General features: G+C 36.4%; 1 protein-coding gene across 7 annotated transcripts in view; it reads right to left on the bottom strand.

Annotated features, from left to right (window-relative positions):
• LOC124607350 (broad-complex core protein isoforms 1/2/3/4/5-like) overlaps positions 1–19,805 on the bottom strand; it is a 331,766-nt gene that overhangs the window by 191,773 nt on the left and 120,188 nt on the right. For all 7 annotated transcript variants that reach the window (XM_047139695.1, XM_047139681.1, XM_047139688.1 and 4 more), the window contains exon 5: positions 4,965–5,036. In XM_047139695.1, the coding sequence (XP_046995651.1) occupies positions 4,965–5,036 (72 nt within the window). The remainder of the gene's footprint in view (positions 1–4,964; positions 5,037–19,805) is intronic.

Here is a 19,805-nt window from a genome sequence, read left to right as displayed (position 1 = left end):
CAGGCTCCAATACGTTTTCCGGAGGCACTACTAACTGCAGTAATTGTGGTAATACATATTCCACAGACGCTACTCAATGTAGCCATTGACTCATATATTGAGAGTATACAGAAGAGCTGGTAACTGTCTGAATGTATTTTAACATGTTTTTCAACTATCATTACATAAATATTTCAAAATTATTTGCTGACTGTGAATTCTTTGACATCATTTATATTATGTATGACTATACTACCCATTAGTGATATTTGAATCCTGATTTGTTAGCTGTCACCTTAACCACTTCAGCTATCCATGCGAGTTCCCCTGATTGACCAAAACTTTCATGTGTCGCTCTGTCTACATCCTTATATCATGTTTCACTTCAGCTATCTGTACGAGTTCCCATGATTGACCCAAACTTTCGTATGGCACTCTGTCTACATCTTTGCATCATGTTTCACTATTTTCATAACCCAATGTTCACAACACTACTTCGATTCCGGCAGCAGGAAGAATGAGGCTGTATGCCCACATAGCTTGTAACGTTTACTTGCATATCTGAATGAGCAGACACTGTTCATGATCCACAGCTGTACAAAATATTTAAAAATTTATTCAAGTCCCAGTCTGGCAAAAAATTTGCAAATGAGTAGTATATCTATTCCTAATACAGCTTATATCAAAGAATTCACAGTTAGCAAATAAATTTCAAGGTAGCTGTAGATTGTCAACAATGTCACTTCATTCAGACATGTAAGTAAACAAACATTTACTGCTCTGTGTCTTTTTGATGCAATTCATTCGATTATAGTTCCACAACTTTGTATCAAATGATGTAACACACACCATAACTAGCAAAGTAGATTCGTTTAGGTGTGCAAGGAGGAATTTCCTCTCTCTGCAAATTGACCAATATGTTGGCTGGTTGGTTTGGGGAAGACCAGACAGCGTGGTCATCGGTCTCATCGGATTAGGGAAGGATGGGGAAGGAAGTCGGCCGTGCCCTTTCAGAGGAACCATCCCGGCATTTGCCTGGAGTGATTTAGGGAAATCACGGAAAACCTAAATCAGGATGGCCGGACGCGGGATTGAACCGTCGTCCTTCCGAATGCGAGTCCAGTGTCTAACCACTGCGCCACCCCGCTCGGTGACCAATATGTATCTTCATTTTGTAATAAGACAATAAATCTCTAAAAGAACATGTACAACACAATTATGATGGAACTGCTTATTTTGTTCCAAAATTCCCAAAAGGCTCAGGGAATTCTGTTAGGCACTGGCTGAACCAATGTCAGTTGATTACCATAGCTTCGTAAATCTTGCTCAAATTAAAAGTAAAAATACAACCACATGTTTAGGTATTTAGTAGTGATTATGGATGGTGCACATAAGGAGTGAGCTACTTTTTATTATGACAGTTCCACATTAATAAACAGTATTATGTCACTATTATCTATGTTCACCCAGACGTGTTATCATCAACTATCATTGCATTCAGTACTCAGGTTTCTGGTGATCACCTGAATGTAAACAATCATTGCATTCAGTACATTCTTAATTAAAAGTTCTAGTTAGCTGGTGGTCTGTGTTCATTAACTGCATAAATTATGTGACTGCATGGAGTAAGTAAGCAATGTGATAAGGTCAAGTTAAAGAAAACCTGGTCACAGTTTGTGAACTTCTTTGTTTTGTTTAATTTTTTTAGTATCCTAGATTGTTGCCTATTTGTAAATCACTTACTGTAAACAAAAATTTAGCTGTAAAATGTAACACAAACTGGAATTTATCCATTCAAATGCCAGAAATGAATTAATACTTGTACTTGTACCTCTGTAAATATTACTTTATGGACATGAATGAGAGATCAACAGTCCCTGCTGTATTAATTACTCATAACATTGATATCAATGACTGCAATTTGGAATAAATTTTGACAGTTTCCATAACTAGTTTTCAGTCATGCGATATGATTTCAAATAATGGATACAATATGAAAAACTGATCAAAAGTTGAATAAGGTATAAAGTGCCTGGCAGTGAAGAGTTTTTAAAATTCTACAAAATAATCTGCAGAAACACAACTTTATCCTCAAAGTCTGTTCAGTATATTCATTAGTTGCATGATTTGCTTCCACTTTAGCAACACATGTGTACTTCACAATCTTTTCTCTGCTTGTCCCACATGTACCACACATAGCATAAAATTTTAGAAAAAATATGCACCCAAAATTAAGCATATAACTTTTCTTTTAATACAATATGAATCTTCTAAATATTACCCTCATACGTCTGTTACAAATGGTTAAAGCTAAACAAGATTAATCAATCAGGTAAAGAGCCCCAACACACAAGCACACTTAAAATATTCTTCATAAGGCTCTGCTAAGGAGAGAGCTGAAGTACGAATCCCTACAGTGAAAATATGTCACTAAATGAATAAATGTTGTTTCATCACACAACAAAATGTTGTGTCATTATATTCAGTTCTTAACTGGAAAGATTTTAATAACAGAAAATCTTTTAAGAAAATATCTTATGTGGGTCAATTACAAACTTCCAGAAGTTCTACTGTGTGTATTGCAAACAAAGAGTAACTACACATGGTAGAAAATATGTTAACTCCATGAGTAGCTCAGTTGATACAGTAAGTAGTAAATTTCACTACACTCAGCAACATTTGATTTGCACTATGTGAACTATAGAAGTATTCAATGTCAAAATATGTTTCTTGGGTAAAGAAGTCCAGTCTTTGTTTCATTACTCTATTTAAGATTGTCCCAGCAATGAATGTACAGTACTAATAATAAAGCCTAGGAGAAAAAAGGTATGAATCTAATGAATGTAGAAACTCCTATTAGAATTTGTGATAAGTTAGCTATAGGAAACAAGATACTCATTACGCAGGCTAAAATATAAAAAAATTTTCTTGAACATAATGTATAACAGCTTTCTGTACTTCTTGCATTAATGACCTACCTGAATGCTAACAGCGAAGTGTGTAAAACACACACACACACACACACACACACACACATGCTAACTTACAGCCCTTTCATAATCAATGAGGTAAGCAATTTCAAATGAAAGATGAAAATTTGTGAGGAAAAAAATATGAAACAAAAGAAGTGTGAAAAATAACATGTATCCAAAAAAATGGTCAAGCAGTTCCCCAGTTTCATAATACACCATGAGAAATCGAAGTAGTATTTGGTGATTTAAGGTGATAAGGTGATTTAATCTACACTGAATCAAATCAGACAAAATTATAAGTATCCAAAACTGTTACAGCAGGTTGTAATTAAGAACACACTGACTACATAGCCAGAGCTATAGTTTCAGAGACGTAGGACACAAATTTCACAGCATATGCATCTGAAGAAAAAGAAGTAAATTTAAGATGATAATTTCTAACAAATAAAATCTCAAAAAGAATAAGTCACAACAAAATTCTATGAAGACACAGAGCAAATGTGTACAAAGGAGAAAACTTGACATCTGAACAGAATGAGCTACTGATTAAACTACAGATAACAGCTAATATAAAACTAGTTTCTGAAATTCCCAATTTGCCCCTCCCCTCCCCCTCATCTCTCTCTCTCTCTCTCTCTCTCTCTCTCTCTCTCTCTCTCTCTCTCTCTCACACACACACACACACACACACACACACACACACACACAGAGAGAGAGAGAGAGAGAGAGAGAGAGAGAGAGAGAGAGACGCACACACATTCCATTCTATCTTCCTGCCTTATATTGACAAATCAAATTTCTCTTGGAAATTCTGAATTAACTATTCATTAACTCTAGGCTTGTCTCCCATAAATAACTCCCCTCCCATTCTTATCGAGAACAAGGCTCCTTTAGCTACAAAATCTTACAACATTATTAACAGAATTTATATCTTCTTATTTAGTTCAAATTGTTGGTTAGAAGGTAAGAAAGATTTATATTCTTCTTCTAAGACAAAATTATCTTCCGAAGAAATAACAATTCCACTTTGTGAGTTAGAGGCTTCTGACACTGAACCCATGGAAATTATTTTATGGTTTGAAAAATACAATGAATGTGCTGTAAAAATAATAATTAGATACTAAACTATGACTGATGCTGAGAAGTTTGGCTAGATCACATATTTAGTAATGTCTGCTACATAAATGCAAAATTTACTATTTTGCATGTACTACCGTCGAAAATAGGTAATTTAACATAAATTATGTGAAATTATGAACATTATGTATCCCTTCTTAATGTCAGTTAACAGGGGAAAAAAATAAGCAGTTAGTTTCATACATCAACAAGTCGCAGAAATGTATGAAGGGCAGACACACTAATGCGATAACCTCTCCGGCAGTTTGAAAGAGTTAGTTTCATGAAGAGTGATCTGCATTTTGTTTAACCACTACTGTCTGACAAACACATCTGACACCCTACTCTTCAGTGCAGCAGCCTACTATAGATCTGAACACCTCATTAAATTCTCAGTAAATCCCACCACCCCATTTCAAGCACCTCTATGCTCCAACACAAAACAGCAAGTAAATCTAACTGCTAAATTAAATATTTAAGATATCCAGGTAATACTGAAAAACCCTTTCATAGTCAGAGATATTCCTCATAGTGAGTAAATTAAACAAATAATCTTGTAACTTCTTGCTCATGCACCCATCAGCAAAAGAATTCAAATTTATCATTATCAAAGTATTCAAAAACTGGTTAACAGTTAAAGTTTACTTTCCATTCAATATATAATTTCACTTACAGATCAACAAATTTTTGACACCTTAAAAAAGAGAAGCTACACTGAGCAATTATAATTTCTTCCTCTTTATACAGTGTAAAGGTTTCCTTTTTTGAGATAATAATTTATTGGGGAAAGTACTCCTCATTCACTCACAACATTAATGTCATTAATGTACAGATAGAATAAACCTTTTAACCAGTGTTTGAATACTCCAAAATAAATAAAAGAATGATGTATCTTACCTTGAGCACCATCCTGAGAACTGCCAGAATCTTGTGAAATCCCAGTTAGTGAGGCGAATAAATTTGATGAATCTGGAAAAGGAGAATCAATTAAATTATGAGCCAGAAACACGCTGCATTTTTACTAAGAATCTGAGAACTTTACTCTTCATAAGTTTTTCCACAAAATTATGTTTCAAAAAATAGGTAATACAAGATTCTTACTACTTATTAACAGTGACACACATGGTGTATCACAAATGCTTGGACAAACACTGGAGATGGGTTCTTACTATAAAACATGAAAAAATTTCAGGTACTTGCATGTCTGGGTTCCAAGAAGTGTCGAGGTGAACAACCATAAAAAAAAAGAGAGAGAGAGAGAGAGAGAGAGAGAGAGAGAGAGAGAGAGAGAGACATCAATGGTGGAATGATGAGTGTGATAACCTGTCAGAAAATGTTCTGAAGCGTAGAAGAAGTCAAATCATACTAGAGAGGACTGTGAAGAATTCAAGACCAAACACAAAACAACAGACAAGACCTTAAGAAAAGCCAAATGAAAATTTGGAAAGGCCGACTATGGCAAATTGACCAGAATTTCAAGAAAAACATCACTTATTTCTATCAGACCTTTAAGTAAAACCAAAAAGACTACTTACCACCAAGCATCGGCTTTTTAACAACAAACAGAACAGTGGTCATCTGTCTAAACATTTCTAATACCTACTCAAATGTGAAACTCTGTATAATAATCTTACATATGAAGAATCAATGATTAAACTTACTGACAAAATACCACCAGATAAAAAGGAAATAAACAGAGATAAAAAGAAATATAAAAACTAACAAAACATCTGGCAAGAATACAATCACTGAGACGCTTCTTAACTATGCTCAGATCAAAACTTCAACAACATCATTCACCTGTTAGACAAAAAAGGGGAGATAACAAATGTCAAAGACTACAGAGTAATAGAAGCTGTTCCAGTCACATACAAGATACATCACAATACTGCAGAATAGAATAGAATAGAAAGTTACATAGAAAAGTACCAAGCAGGGTTTAGAAAAAGGGCATTGCAACAACACTAATAGAATTCCCAAAAGAAATACAGAATTCCAAGATGAAGTACAGGACATATCTGGAAAAGATCCAATCTTGACAATAAAAACAAAGTGTGGTGGAACCAAAAAATATGAAAATTCACCAATTAGAAGGAAGCAGTTGAAAAAAGAGAAAGCAAAATGGAGACAGCATTCACATTGTGTCAAAACACTAACAAATCCATTATTCCTAGTTCATGAAGGGGATACAGACCATCATGGCTCCAGCTTACTTATACATAGGCCATAAAGGCAAATATAATTAGTTTAATAGCAGTTAGCGATAGATTGTGTTCTTTGAGATTAAAGGCAAATTTTTTTAATGTTACCATGATGTCTGTCTATGCTGCTATGGAAGATACAGATGAAGATGAGATGGGTGCATTTTACTCCAAAACAGGGAAAGAAGAAATTTACAGAAATATAATAGAAAAACTAATGCCTGCATGGAGTCAGTAAAGATAATGGACTCAGGCTGACAAGACTTCACCAATGAGGAGGAGTTGATAATAGAGCCACAGGGCACCCATCGAAAGATACTAAGAAGTATACTTGGGCGTCACCATACAGAGCTACAAGAAAGCTAACAGATCAAGTAATTATAGATAAACGGCATGAATCAATGGAAGTTAGTAGCTGCAGATGGAGACAAAGCATCACTTACTGCAATTAGATATAGACAGAAGATAATTTTGGCAAGAGGAGGAGGAGGAGGAGATTATGGTGTTTAGCATCCCGTCGACAACGAGGTCATTAGAGACGGAGCGCATGCTCGGATGAGGGAAGGATGGGGAAGGAAATCGGCCATGCCCTTTCAAGGGAACCATCAATTTTGGCAAGAAACAAAAAGAAAAGAGGAAAAGTGAAATACAATACACAAAGTTAAAAAAAAGGGATCAGAAGATTTTTTGGGACAAGAAAGAAGGCAGGGAAGGCAAGAAATGTTGAAACTAGATGGAAAATACTGAGAACAGCCAACAGTGTGGCCACAAAAGAAGTAGTACTGGGGAGGGTAGAATGCAAAAGATCAGATAAATGGTTCAGCATGTAGTGTTCAGGAGTGCAATCCGAGATAAAAAGGAAGTAAGGCAGGAAGCAGCAAAGGAAAAAAAGACTAGCAGCAGAAGAGTGTAGAGGGAAGAGGAAAAGCGCGAACACACAATGCAGAGTAAAGAAAAGGCAGTATGAAAAGAGGAAGATAGAACAGTTAGATAAAATGGGAGACAAAATGAGACACAAAAGTACTGTAAAAGACCTAGACAACTGAAGAGAAGATGCAAACTGAGAGCAGTCTTCTGTAAAGATAAAGATGTAAACCTAATTGGAGGTAAAAGCAAAGCTTTGGGAAGAGTTACTCAAAGAATAGGGGGAGGTAACAGAGAGGAAGCCTTGAATGTGGAAGAAGAGTAACCAGATTTGGAACTGGAATTATAATTAGAGCCAGAGTAGCAAGAAATCAAACCACCAGACTCAGAGGAAGTGAAAAATCTTAAATGGTTCAAATGGCTCTGAGCACTATGGGACTCAACTTCTGAGGTCATCAGTCCCCTAAACTTAGAACTACTTAAACCTAACTAACTAACCTAAGGACATCATACACATCCATGCCCGAGACAGGATTCGAACCTTCGACCATAGCAGTCGCGTGGTTCCAGACTGTAGCGCCTAGAACCACTCGGCCACTCCGGCCGGCGAAAAATCTTAAAGAATAATAAAGGAGCAGGAGAATACAGCATAGAGACAAAAATGTTAAAATTTGGGGGGAAGATATTGAAGACAGTTGTTAAGGGATTAAAAAAGGAAACATTGGTAAATAAGAAATGTGTAAGGACTGGAGCATGGGAATAATCTGTCCATTACATAAGAAATGCTGTATGTCAGAGTGCAACAGCTACTGCAAGATTACTCTGTTGTATACAAAGATAAGGTGTTGAGTAAAATTTCACCATCTCATTATCAGGCTGGGTTTAGGAAAAATAGATCCACTATGGAGCAGATATTTTTACTGAGACATGTGATAGAGAAATTTTATGAAGATGACAAGGAACCTCATCAGTTGTACACTGATTTTAAGAAAAGCATAGGACAGTCCATGCAGGAATAAGGTTCTCCAAAGTATTAAATATTTTAGAATCCCATTAAAATTGTTAGGTTGATGGGAATAACAAAGTAAAAGCTTGCATGGTCAGAATAGAACATCAGTTGTCAGGAGAATTCCATGTAGAAAGCTGGGTCCAGCAGGAAAATGTGCCTCTGTGCTACTTTGTAATGTAGCACTAGAGAAGGTAATCCAGCAAATGGCAGCAAATCCAGGAGGAACAATATTTAACCGGCAGATCCACCTGGTGGTATACTCTGATGATATAGCATTAGTTGCAAGGAGTGTCACAGTTATGAAGGTTAATTATACTGCATTAGAAGGAGCCACATGGAAGTTAGGAATGGAATGAATCTAGGCAAAACAAAGAGTATAACATAAAAAAATTAAAAACATGCCTCAGTCACAAACCATGATTTTCATTTCAATGCATGATGTATTTCGAGCCCTGAGCGCTCATTTCAGGTGCTTGATCAATCTACATCTTGTTAAGAGAACACAGGTGTATCACTAACTGGCATATTGTGGCTAGGGTTAGGTGACATAAATATGGCGTAAAATCACAAAATTTGTCTGTATTTTTGAAAAAAAAAAAAAAAAAAAGATTAACTGATACTGTATTTAATTCTTTAACATTATAGAAGTATACTAGAAAAAATAAAAACAATGTATCATTTTTTGGACTGAACTTCTCAAATATGATATGGCTGGTCTAAAATATGACATACACTGAATGTAAAAGATTGAGGTTTTTAAAAAAACACACACACAATTATACATATGGTTAACTGTTTTATTTTTTCTGCGGGGCATATTTCTAGGATATTTATGGCATAAAACATACTTCAGAGTGAACTACAGAAATTTTGTTATTTGTTTCTCTTATTTTTAATACCATACAGTCAACCAGCAATGGGCAGGAACTGTTTACAATAACACTTCATATATTGAAACTAATACAAAAATAAAAGAAACACAGAAGAGGATCACTGCCTAAACTGGCCTCCTCTCAACCCTGTGAACATCAATACAGTTGTTAAACATAAAGCAGATTCCTCATTTGATATTTCCCACTTCAAAAGCAACATGAGGAATTGGCCATTTTCCTGTCACATTACTCATTAATACGAGGGATGTCTTTTTCATTTCATGTAAAAGCTATTTTGTCACAGTCCACAGACCCTAGAGTCATAACTTTTCGGTCATTTCCTAGTGCTTTTTGTATAGTGCAGATAAATCTGTGGCTGAATGACTTCCTCTTTACTTATCAAAATTTAGCCAAGATGTAATCTCCTCCATCTACACATGCTGGATTAGTAATTACAATAGGACCTGGTGTGGATTTTCCAACAATGATTACCAAAGTGCAAAGGGCAACAAAGACAAGCAAAAAGGTGAACATGTTCAATAAACAAGATACAAGAGGTAGTAGAATCATATCTCAATGAGGAACTTGCAGCTTTCAGCACAGGGCAGGTGCCTACAAAGGAACTATGGTTCACACTTACAAGAACAGCTGACTGTTCAACAACTACCACAGCAGAATGTTGTTAATTGATATTTCGCAAAACCCCCAGGAATTCTGGCCATACGTAAAGGCTGCTAGCGTCACCAAAGTTAGTGTGCAGGCCATAGGGAAAGAGACAGGAACTGAAATTGGGGGTAGCAAAGCAAAAGTCGAAATGCTTAACTCTGTTTTCAAACGTTCTTTTAGAAAGAAGAACCCAAGAGAATCACCCCAATTTAATCAGTGTACAACTGAAAAGGTGAATGAAATAAGTATTATTGTCAATGGTGTTGAGAAACAGCTGAAATCATTAAAATTGGACAAAGCTCCAGAGTCCAATGCAATTCCAACCAGATTCTATACTGAATTTGTGACTGAAATACCCCCTCTTCTCACTATAATATATTGTAGAGCTCTTGGACGAAAAATTATGGCCAGTACCTAGAAAAAAAGCACAGGTAACACTCGTCTACAGAAAGGGTAGTGCAAATGATTCATGAAACTACCATCCAGTATCCTTCACATCGATTTGTTGTAGAATCATATAACATACTCTGAGCTCAAACATAATGACGTATCTCGAACAGAATGATTTCCTTTATGCTAACCAGCATGTTTCTAAAAACATCAAGCATGTGGAACCCAATTTACACTTTTCTTACATGACATACTGAAAGCTTTGGATGAAGGCAGTCAAACAGATGCAGTATTTCTTGATTTTCGAAAAGCATTTGACTCAGTAGCATACCTATGCTTATCATCAAACGTACGATAACATGGTATATATCAAATGAAATTTTTGACTGGATAGAGGACTTTTGGTAGGGAGGACACAGCATGTTATCTTGGATGGAGAGTTATCTTCAGGTGTAGAAGTAACTTCAGGTGTGCCCAGAGAAGTTTGTTCAGACCCTTGCTGTTCATGTTGTATATTAATCACCTTCAAGACAATATTAATATTAACCTCAGATTTTTTTTTGCAGATCATGCGGTTATCTTGTTTTGTTATGGTCTTCAGTCCAGAGACAGGTTTGATGCAACTCTCCATGCTACTCCATCCTGTGCAAGCCTCTTCATCTCTGAATAACTACTGCAACCAACATCCTTCTGAATCCGCTTAGTGTATTCCTCTCTTGGTCTCCCTCTACAACTTTCACCCTCCACACTTCCCTCTAATACTAAATTAGTGATCCCTTGATACCTCAGAACGTGTACCAACCGATCCCTTCTTCTAGCCAAAATTCCTCTTCTCCCCAATTCTGTTCGGTACCTTCTCACTAACGGTAGTTACATGATCTACCCACCTAATCTTTAGCATTCTTCTGCAACAACACATTTCAAAAGCTTCTACTCTCTTCTTGTATAAACTAGATATTGTCGATGTTTCACTTCCATACATGGTTACACTCCACACAAATACTTTCAGAGAAGACTTCCTGAAACTTAAATAAGTACTCGATGTTAACAAATTTCTCTTCTTCAGAAATGGTTTGCTTGCCACAGCCAGTCTACATTTTATATCCTCCCTACTTCGACAGTCATCAGTTATTTTGCTTCCCAAATATCAAAACTCATTTACTACTTTAAGTGTCTCATTTCCTAATCTAATTCCCTCAGCATCACCTGATTTAATTCGACTACATTCCATTATCCTCGTTTTGCTTTTGTTGAGGTTCATCTTATATCCTCCTTTTGAGACACTGTCCATTCCGTTCAGCTGCTCTTCCAGGTCCTATGCCGTCTCTGACAGAATAACAATGTTGTCGGCAAACCTCAAAGTTTTTATTTATTCTGCATGGATTTTAATTTCTACACCAATTTTTTCTTTTATTTCATTTAGTGCTTGCTTAATATACAGACTGAATAACATCGGAGATAGGCTACAACCCTGTCTCACTCCCTTCTCAACCACTGCTTCCCTTTCATGCCCTTCGGCTCTTATGACTGCCCTCTGGTTTCCGTAAAAGCTGTAAATAGCCTTTCACTCCCTGTATTTTACCCTGCCACCTACAGAATTTGAAGGAGAGTATTCCAGTTGACATTGTCAAAAGCTTTCTCTAAGTCTACAAATGCAAGAAACATATGTTTGCCTATCCTAAAGCTATCTTCTGACCTAAGTCGTTGGGTCGCTACTACCAGTTTTTCCATTCGTCTTTAAAGAATCTGTGTTATTATTTTGTAACTGTGACTTATTAAACTGATAGTTCGGCAATTTTAACACCTGTCAGAACCTGCTTTCTTTGGGATTGCGATTATTATATTCTTCTTGAAGTCTGAGGGTAGTTCGCCTCTCTCATACATCTTGCTCACCAGATGGAAGGGTTTTGTCATGAATGACTCTCCCAAGGCTATTAGTAGTACTCATGGGATGTTGTTTACTCCCAGGGCCTTGTTTCGACTTAGCTCTTTCAGTGCTCTGTCAAATTCTTCATGTAGTATCATATCTCCAATTCCTTCTTCATCTACATCCTCTTCCATTTGCATAATATTGCCCTCAAGTACATCACCCTTGTATAGATCCTATATATACCCCTTCCACCTATCGGCTTTCCCTTCTTTGCTTAGGACTGGTTTCCCATCTGGAGTGATATCCATACAGGTGGTTCTCTTTTCACAAAATGCCTCTTTAATTTTCCTGTAGGCAGTATCTATCTTACCCCTCATGATGTACGCTTCTACATCCCTGCTTAGTCATTTTGCAGTTCCTGTAGATCTCATTTTTGAGAAGTTTGTATTCCTGTTCATCTGCTTCATTTATTGCCCTTTTATATTTTCTCCTTTCCTCAGTCAAATTCAATATCTCTTCTGTTACCCTAGGATTTCTACTAGCCCTCATCTTTTTACCTACTTGATCCCCTGTTGCCTTCTCTGTTTCATCTCTCAAAGTTAACCATTCTTATTCGACTGTATCTCTTTCCCCTGTTCTTGTCAATTGTTTCCTAATGCTCTCTCTGAACTATCTACAGCCTCTGGTTCTTTCAGTTTACTCAGGTCCCATCTCCTTGAATTCCTTCCTTTTTGCAGTTTCTTCAGTTTTAGTCTGCAGTTCATAACCAATTAATTGTGGTCAGAGTCCACAAATGCCCCTGGAAATGTCTTACAATTTAAAGTCTGGCTACTAAATTTCTGTATTACCATTATAAAATCTATCTGAAACCTTCCAGTACCTCCAGGCCTCTTCCACATATACAACGATTCTTCAACCAAGTGTTAGCTATGATTAAGTTATGCTCTGTGCAAAATTCTACAAGGCAGCTTCCTCTTTCATTCTTTGCCCTCAGCCCATATTCACTACTACTTTTCCTTCTCTTCCTTTTCCTACTATCGAATTCCAGTTCCCTGTGACAATTAAATTTTCGTCTCCCTTAACTATTTGAATAATTTCTTTTATCACATCATACATTTCTTCATCTGCGGAGCTAGTTGGGGTATAAATTTGTATTACTGTGGTAGGCATGGGCTTCATGTGTACCTTGGCTACAATAATGCGTTCAATATGTTGTTTGAAGTACCTTAGCCATGGCCCTATTTTTTTTTATTCTTTATTAAATCTACTCCTGCAGTACCCTTATTTGATTTTGTATTTATAACTCTGTATTCACTTTACCAGAATTCTTGTTCCTCCTGCCACCAAACTTCACTAATTCCCACTATATCTAACTTCAATCTATACACTACCCTCTTTAAATTTTCTAACCTGCCTGCCCGATTAAGGGATCTGACATTCCAGTTATCTACAATGAAGTATTATCTTAAAGAAGCTGCATAAATATATAGATCTTAATAAGATTTCAAAGAGGTGCAAAGACTGACAATTTGCTTTAAATGTCAAGAAATGTAAAACTGTACACTTCACAAAGTGAAAAAAACCTAGTTTCCTATGGCTATAATATCAATGAGTCACAGCTGGAATCAGCTAATTCATTCAAATACCTGAGTGTAACACTTTGTGGGGATATGAGATTGACGATGATGATGATGATGATGATGTTTGGTTTGTGGGTCACTCAAATGCGCGGTTATCAGCGCCCATACAAATTCCCAACCTTTGCTCAGCCCCATCTCGCCACTTTCATGAATGATGAGGACAACACAAACACCCAGTCATCTCGAGGCAGGTGAAAATCCCTGACCCCACCGGGAATCGAACCTGGGACCCCGTGCTCGGGAAGCGAGAACACGATCGCGAACCACGAGCTGCGGACAATATGAGATAGAATGATCACACAGGCTATGTTAAGGGTGAAGAAGATGGTTGACTTCAGATTATTGGTAGAATACTGGGAAAACGCAGTCAGTCTACAAAGGAGATTGATTGCAAGCCACTCGTGCAGCCCATTCTAGAATACTGCTCATGTGTGTGCAACCCATGGTACCAAATAGGACTAATGGGGGATATCGAACATATACAGAAAAGTACAGTATAAATGCTGTAGAAACTAAACAGGCAGAGTACTGAAGACAAATAGAAACTATCCTGAGAAAGCCTACTTCCAACATTCTGCAGCCCACCCAACCTACAAAATATCCTTGTCCATACCTACTCTTATCCCACTTCCAATGATGACTCTAGGAATATACTTCAACCTCCTAATTATCACTGATACAGGGATTGTGAGGACAAGAGTAGATTAAATTACAGCATGTACAGAGTCATTTAAACAAACATTCTTCCTGCACTCCATACATGAATAGAACATAAAGAAAGCCTAATAATTGGTACAATGGAACTTGCCCTCTATTATGGTTTGTGGAGTACAGATATTTGATGTAGGAGTGGGAGTCAACATCACCCATAATGTCATCATTCTTTGAAGGAATGTCAAAATCAAAATCAGTCTTCTCCATTTCCTATCTATTTGTGTACTTGCTATAGCTTTGGTCACAGGCATAGCATTCTGGCTCTCCTACTTTTGTCCTACTCCTTTTTGGTTTAGAGGCTTTTCTTTTCCTACAATTAGTGTACTGCTGGAGGTATGGTCTCCCGCATTTGTGTTGCTGGTGTACAAGAAGGGCCACAACCCACAGTACACCGCTGTGTGGCTGGACCATTAGCGACAGTATCAACAGTATCGTATTTTGGAGCGGAGGGTAAAATATTTAAGGATTATACTGATTGTTTAATAAGTATCACCATATAATAAATGTAACAATAATAAATAATTCAGCAGATAAGAGCATAATTTTCTGTGTATGTAACACAAATTTGATACATATATGGTAAATACTAAAATGGGAATATTCAGAAACCTCCATGTTATTTTTTTGACAGAACTGAGTTACCTATGATTTTGTACTTTAAACATACAGCCCAATAATGGTATACAGTAATCCCATATGTTCTGGATTTTTATTTTTTACTGTTATGCAGCCACTGTATCACCTTAACTGAAGAGAAACCCCACAAGTACAAAAGATATTGGCTTTCTCAAAAATTTAAGTTTGATGTGCTGTTTTAAACAGAGAGAATAGTAAATATTGCCTCTTACTATTTGACTGAGTCGATTTATATTGTTATCAGTGGTAAAATGTCAGACAGTGATGATGCTTGTGACTAACTTCAGGAAGTAATGAAAAAACGAAAATAAAAAAGAATGCAATGGGATTTCCAGAACATGTAACCATAAGACAAGCAAGAGCAAAAAATGAGGCATATACAAATTGGAAAGGGAATAGAGTTCAACCGAAACATCACAGTAATGACTGCAGGTGAGTTCTAACCTGAATTCTAATATTGCTTCCAAATTAAGGTTTAATTACAGCAGTGGATATTATAATGTAGAGCATTAAATTCAACTGAAAATGTAATTTTATTTCCAACTGTCAGATGAAATGTATTACAACTAAGATAACGAAGGTAGGACGGATGGATTCCTTCAAAGTCTCATAGAAGTAAAACCACTTGCAAGAGAAGGACATTCCTACATTTATTGATTATCATAGTCTGAAGGTAAGAGCCAGGTTTGTAAAACTGCCTTCCAAAGTGTTTTTGGCGTCAGCAGTGACCGAATAAGGCACCTGAGCAATCTGTTGAAAGAATGTAAATCTCCACAAGATAAGAGAGGGAAATGTCGTCCTGGAAATGCAAAACCAGTAGCTTTAATATTGGAAATAAAAAAATCACATCAACTTGTGTCCAGTGAGGAAACAACATTATACCAATGAAGAATGGAATTATCTTGACCCTAAACTTAATGTGAAGATTACATGGCAGATGTTAAGAAACATTAAACATTCCAATTGACTATCAATATTATTTCAAAATTTCCCAAGGGCATTTTAATTTAAAATTTGGGTAACCAAAAGTGGATATGTCTTGCATATGTGAAGAGCTCGGTGTAAAAATCAAAAGTCTTTCTCTGAATGATGTTGATAAAAGAGCAACAATAACCGAGTTAATGGTGCACAAGAGGTGTGCTAATAAATTCTTCAGGAAATTACATGCAATCAAAACGAAAACTGAAACTGTTTCTATCATTACAGGCCTCTTGTTTGATTTTATGCAGAACCTGCAGTTGCCTCTGATACCGATACAAGCTATATTTTACTTGAGCCAGCTTTCAGTAAATGTCTTTAATGTGCACAACTTACGGAGTGGAAGAGCCAGGTCTTATCTCTATCATGAAGGAATAGCACAAAAAAGCCCCAATGAAGTCTGTTCATTTCTTTTTGAGTATATAAATGAAAATGTTGGACAACATGTTTAACACCTTCACTTGTTCTCCAACTCTTGTGTCGACCAATATGAAAACTATATAATGGTGAGATTTTGTTTAATACTGGTAGCACAGCGAATATTTCAGTGCATCTCCCACTACTTTCCGGTAAGAGGCCACTCTTTTCTTGTGACAGAGTTCAGCATGGTGAAAAGGAAATCAGAAAGTTGGACAGGGTACATTGCTAAAAGAATATGCAGAATTAATAATAGACTCCAACACAAAACGAGTTTTGAAGTGAAGATATCAAAACCAGAAGAAGCGCTAAATTTTAAGCAATGGTGGTCAAAGTTATACCAAAAGAATAATATTTCCATTGAAACTCGAGGAAGGGCCACACATGGAAATAACAAACAGTACTCTCATGTAACACAATTGATGTAGTTCTGCTGTTCACAAGAATTGCTTGGTGTTGTTAAAGTTAGGCCATTGATTCAAGTGGCAGAAGAGCACATGTTCCAACTGGCTGATTGAACTGCAATTCCACTAAGCCCTCTAAGTCAGGCTAATCAAGGTCACGCTCTCATAAACAAGAAAAAAATGCATGACCTAAGGCAATTTCTACCATTACGATCAAAAGAAGAAATCAGCAAGAAGCTCTATTCTGACATATATAGTTAGTCAACATGTATCAAAGAATGAACCATGTGTGGAGCATAACACCAAAGAGATTGGAAAACAGCCACAATATGTTCAATTTTTGTCCATATTAGCAACAAAGTATTAGTTAAATGTTGATTTATGACTATTACAAAATATTGAGAAAGCCTACATGTTCGCTACATAAATTTTAACATAACGCCAAGAAAATATATTACAATTGCCTACCAGAGCATTGGCATTCATCCCTCTGCATTCGTTTTAAGAAAAAGTTAGAAGATAAATGAAATTTTGACATAATTTTAAGATCTGGAATGTTCTTTGTAACTCCTGAAAAATATTCCCTTTCATTTTTGTTCATATAGCAAATGTTCTAGAACAGTGTGCACATTTATTTTCAGTCTGTAAGTGTCATTTGTCAAAATCAATTTTTACCTCCAAAGTGAAGTTTCTATCGGAAAAAAACTATAACTAACAATGGCAGCAAATTAACAGTATTAACATTTGTGATAATTATGGTTTCCTTATGAATGGACTAGGTGCATAATTTTTTGGAAAGTTTTGGTTGTATCAGTTTTAGGACACTATACCCCACAATTTTTATGAAACTAAGACAGCACTAAAAAATTGTTTACTGTTTCTAGTAGTGGTTACAAGGTTTTTAAGTACAATATGAGTAAACATTCTTAAATATGTATACACACTTTTCATCCTACTGCACATCTGTAAACACAGATCATACAAATCAAAAAATATCCAAATGAAAATGTCCTACACTTCTACATACACACAGGTGTTATTTCTAGGGTCACACAAAGATGTTACATTATTATTTGTAGACAAGTATGTCATTTGTAAAACAGTTACTTGTGTAGATATCAGATGTAACACTTTGCTATGAAATGGTTGTACTGTTAAATATTCATCTCTTTAGAAAAAACTAAAATTTTAAAATTGCTGAAGATCCTGTAGCTGTTAACCTCTGTTTCTTCACTTAACATGTTGCTGTAAATTTTTTCTTTGAGTGACAGTATGTCCAGCAGACCAAGTTTTCTACAATTATTTTCTCTGTGGAGCTCAGGTGGTATGTTGTGAATGTCCTATGTTTATCTATTTATGTACATATGGTATGCCACAGAGGATTTAACAAAGTGGTTGAGATGGAATGCATCAGTGTTGTAATACCACAACCCTTTTTGGGAGCCTGTATCCTTTTCCAGTCTCGTCCCCACTCTCCTGAAGAAGGCATATGTGTAATATCAGTAATTTACACCAATTTAAACTGCTGCTTTGATTTTGTCGTTTCTGGTTATCTGGATTCAAATACAATGACGATTTTGTTTTACAGCAAATTAGTAATTTGCACCAATTTAAGCTATTGTTTTGACATTGTTTACATTGGGCCTCACCAATATGCAGAACGAAGGAAATATGTTGGATTAAAAGCTGATGTACCATCATAATTTGTACATTATACAAACTTCAGGCACACGGTACGAATAATTTTGCTATTTTAATTATGGAGTAATTAACAACTTAAGTTCCAGTAATTCTAGTCATTGAAAGACAGCTATTTTTATGTATTAAAGCTAAGAACAAATTGTATCCCTAATACAAATATGACACGATAATTTTTCAGTCAGAATTAAAGATACTCATGTTTTAATTTGTGTTAGGTAAAGGAACTATAGTTATGACTGTATAGAAATAGAAAAATTTTACTCATACAAAATTTAATTAACTGGTTCTGTCAAGTTCATGTAAGGAGCCTTCCCGACGGAGTGCACAAACGACAAGTCCATCGATATGCTTCCGGTGCAGGGTGCATACGATAATCAAGCTGCTACTGCTCCTTGTGTGTATGCTGGACAGTACCCTCAAAGACACCATCCCTATAAGAATTTTTTTGTTGCCTGAAGCAACACCTTTGGGAAAACTGTAATCTTAGTCCATAAGCAATGAACACAGGTTGTCCAAGGACTGTCTATACTCCACAAGCAGAGGACATGATTCTCAACGCCATTCACCAACCACCTTGGCGAAAAACACATGATACTGCAAGACAGTTCCAAATATTTAAAAGACTGGTTATGAAGTGCTATACAATGGTGAACTGTATCCATATCATTACACGTTACTTCCATACCAGCAGCCAGAAGACCGCTTTCAATGAGTACAGCTTTATCAATGGCTTTGGAACCAGTGGAAAATAACAAAAATTTTATAAATAAAATGATATTGACTGACGAATCTAGCTTCACTTGTGAGGGTATTTTCAACCACCACAACAGTCGTTATTGGCCAGAACACGACCCAGATGCCACTCCAGTGTTATAGTGCACTGCCTCACTTTGAAATGAATGTGCGTAGCTATTTAAATGAAACGTTTTCAGGGGAGTGGATTGGTCGTGGAGGTCCAACATTCTGTTCTGTTCTTCACGTTTCATGGACCTTAATCCACTAGATATTTATTTGTGCAGACACTTAAAGCATCACTTTTATACTACTCCACCCACAGATGTATATAACCTAATAGCTCATGTGCACACTGCTTCAGCAATGGTGGAGACAGGTGTGTCACGAACGGTTTAGCAAGGTATGATACAGCAAGTGGAAGTTGGTTGCTTTGAACACTTTCTCTAAAGTGAGTGCTGCTTGTATGTGTACGTACTGACTCAGTGAAGATAAGCCTGGATGTCAAATGTTACAGAATGGAATTACTGCGCATAGCATAATGTGCAATCTAGTGTAGCCTGCCTACTGTGTTTTCTGCACTTCATTGGATACAGACAATGTTACCATATCCACTATTATTTTCTTTTGGCTTTATTTGTGTC

The sequence above is a fragment of the Schistocerca americana genome, chromosome 1, assembly GCF_021461395.2.
Source record: "Schistocerca americana isolate TAMUIC-IGC-003095 chromosome 1, iqSchAmer2.1, whole genome shotgun sequence".
Taxonomy (NCBI): Eukaryota; Metazoa; Arthropoda; class Insecta; order Orthoptera; family Acrididae; genus Schistocerca; species Schistocerca americana.
Note: the sequence above shows the minus strand (reverse complement) of the source record. Positions and strands in the feature narration are given on the sequence as shown.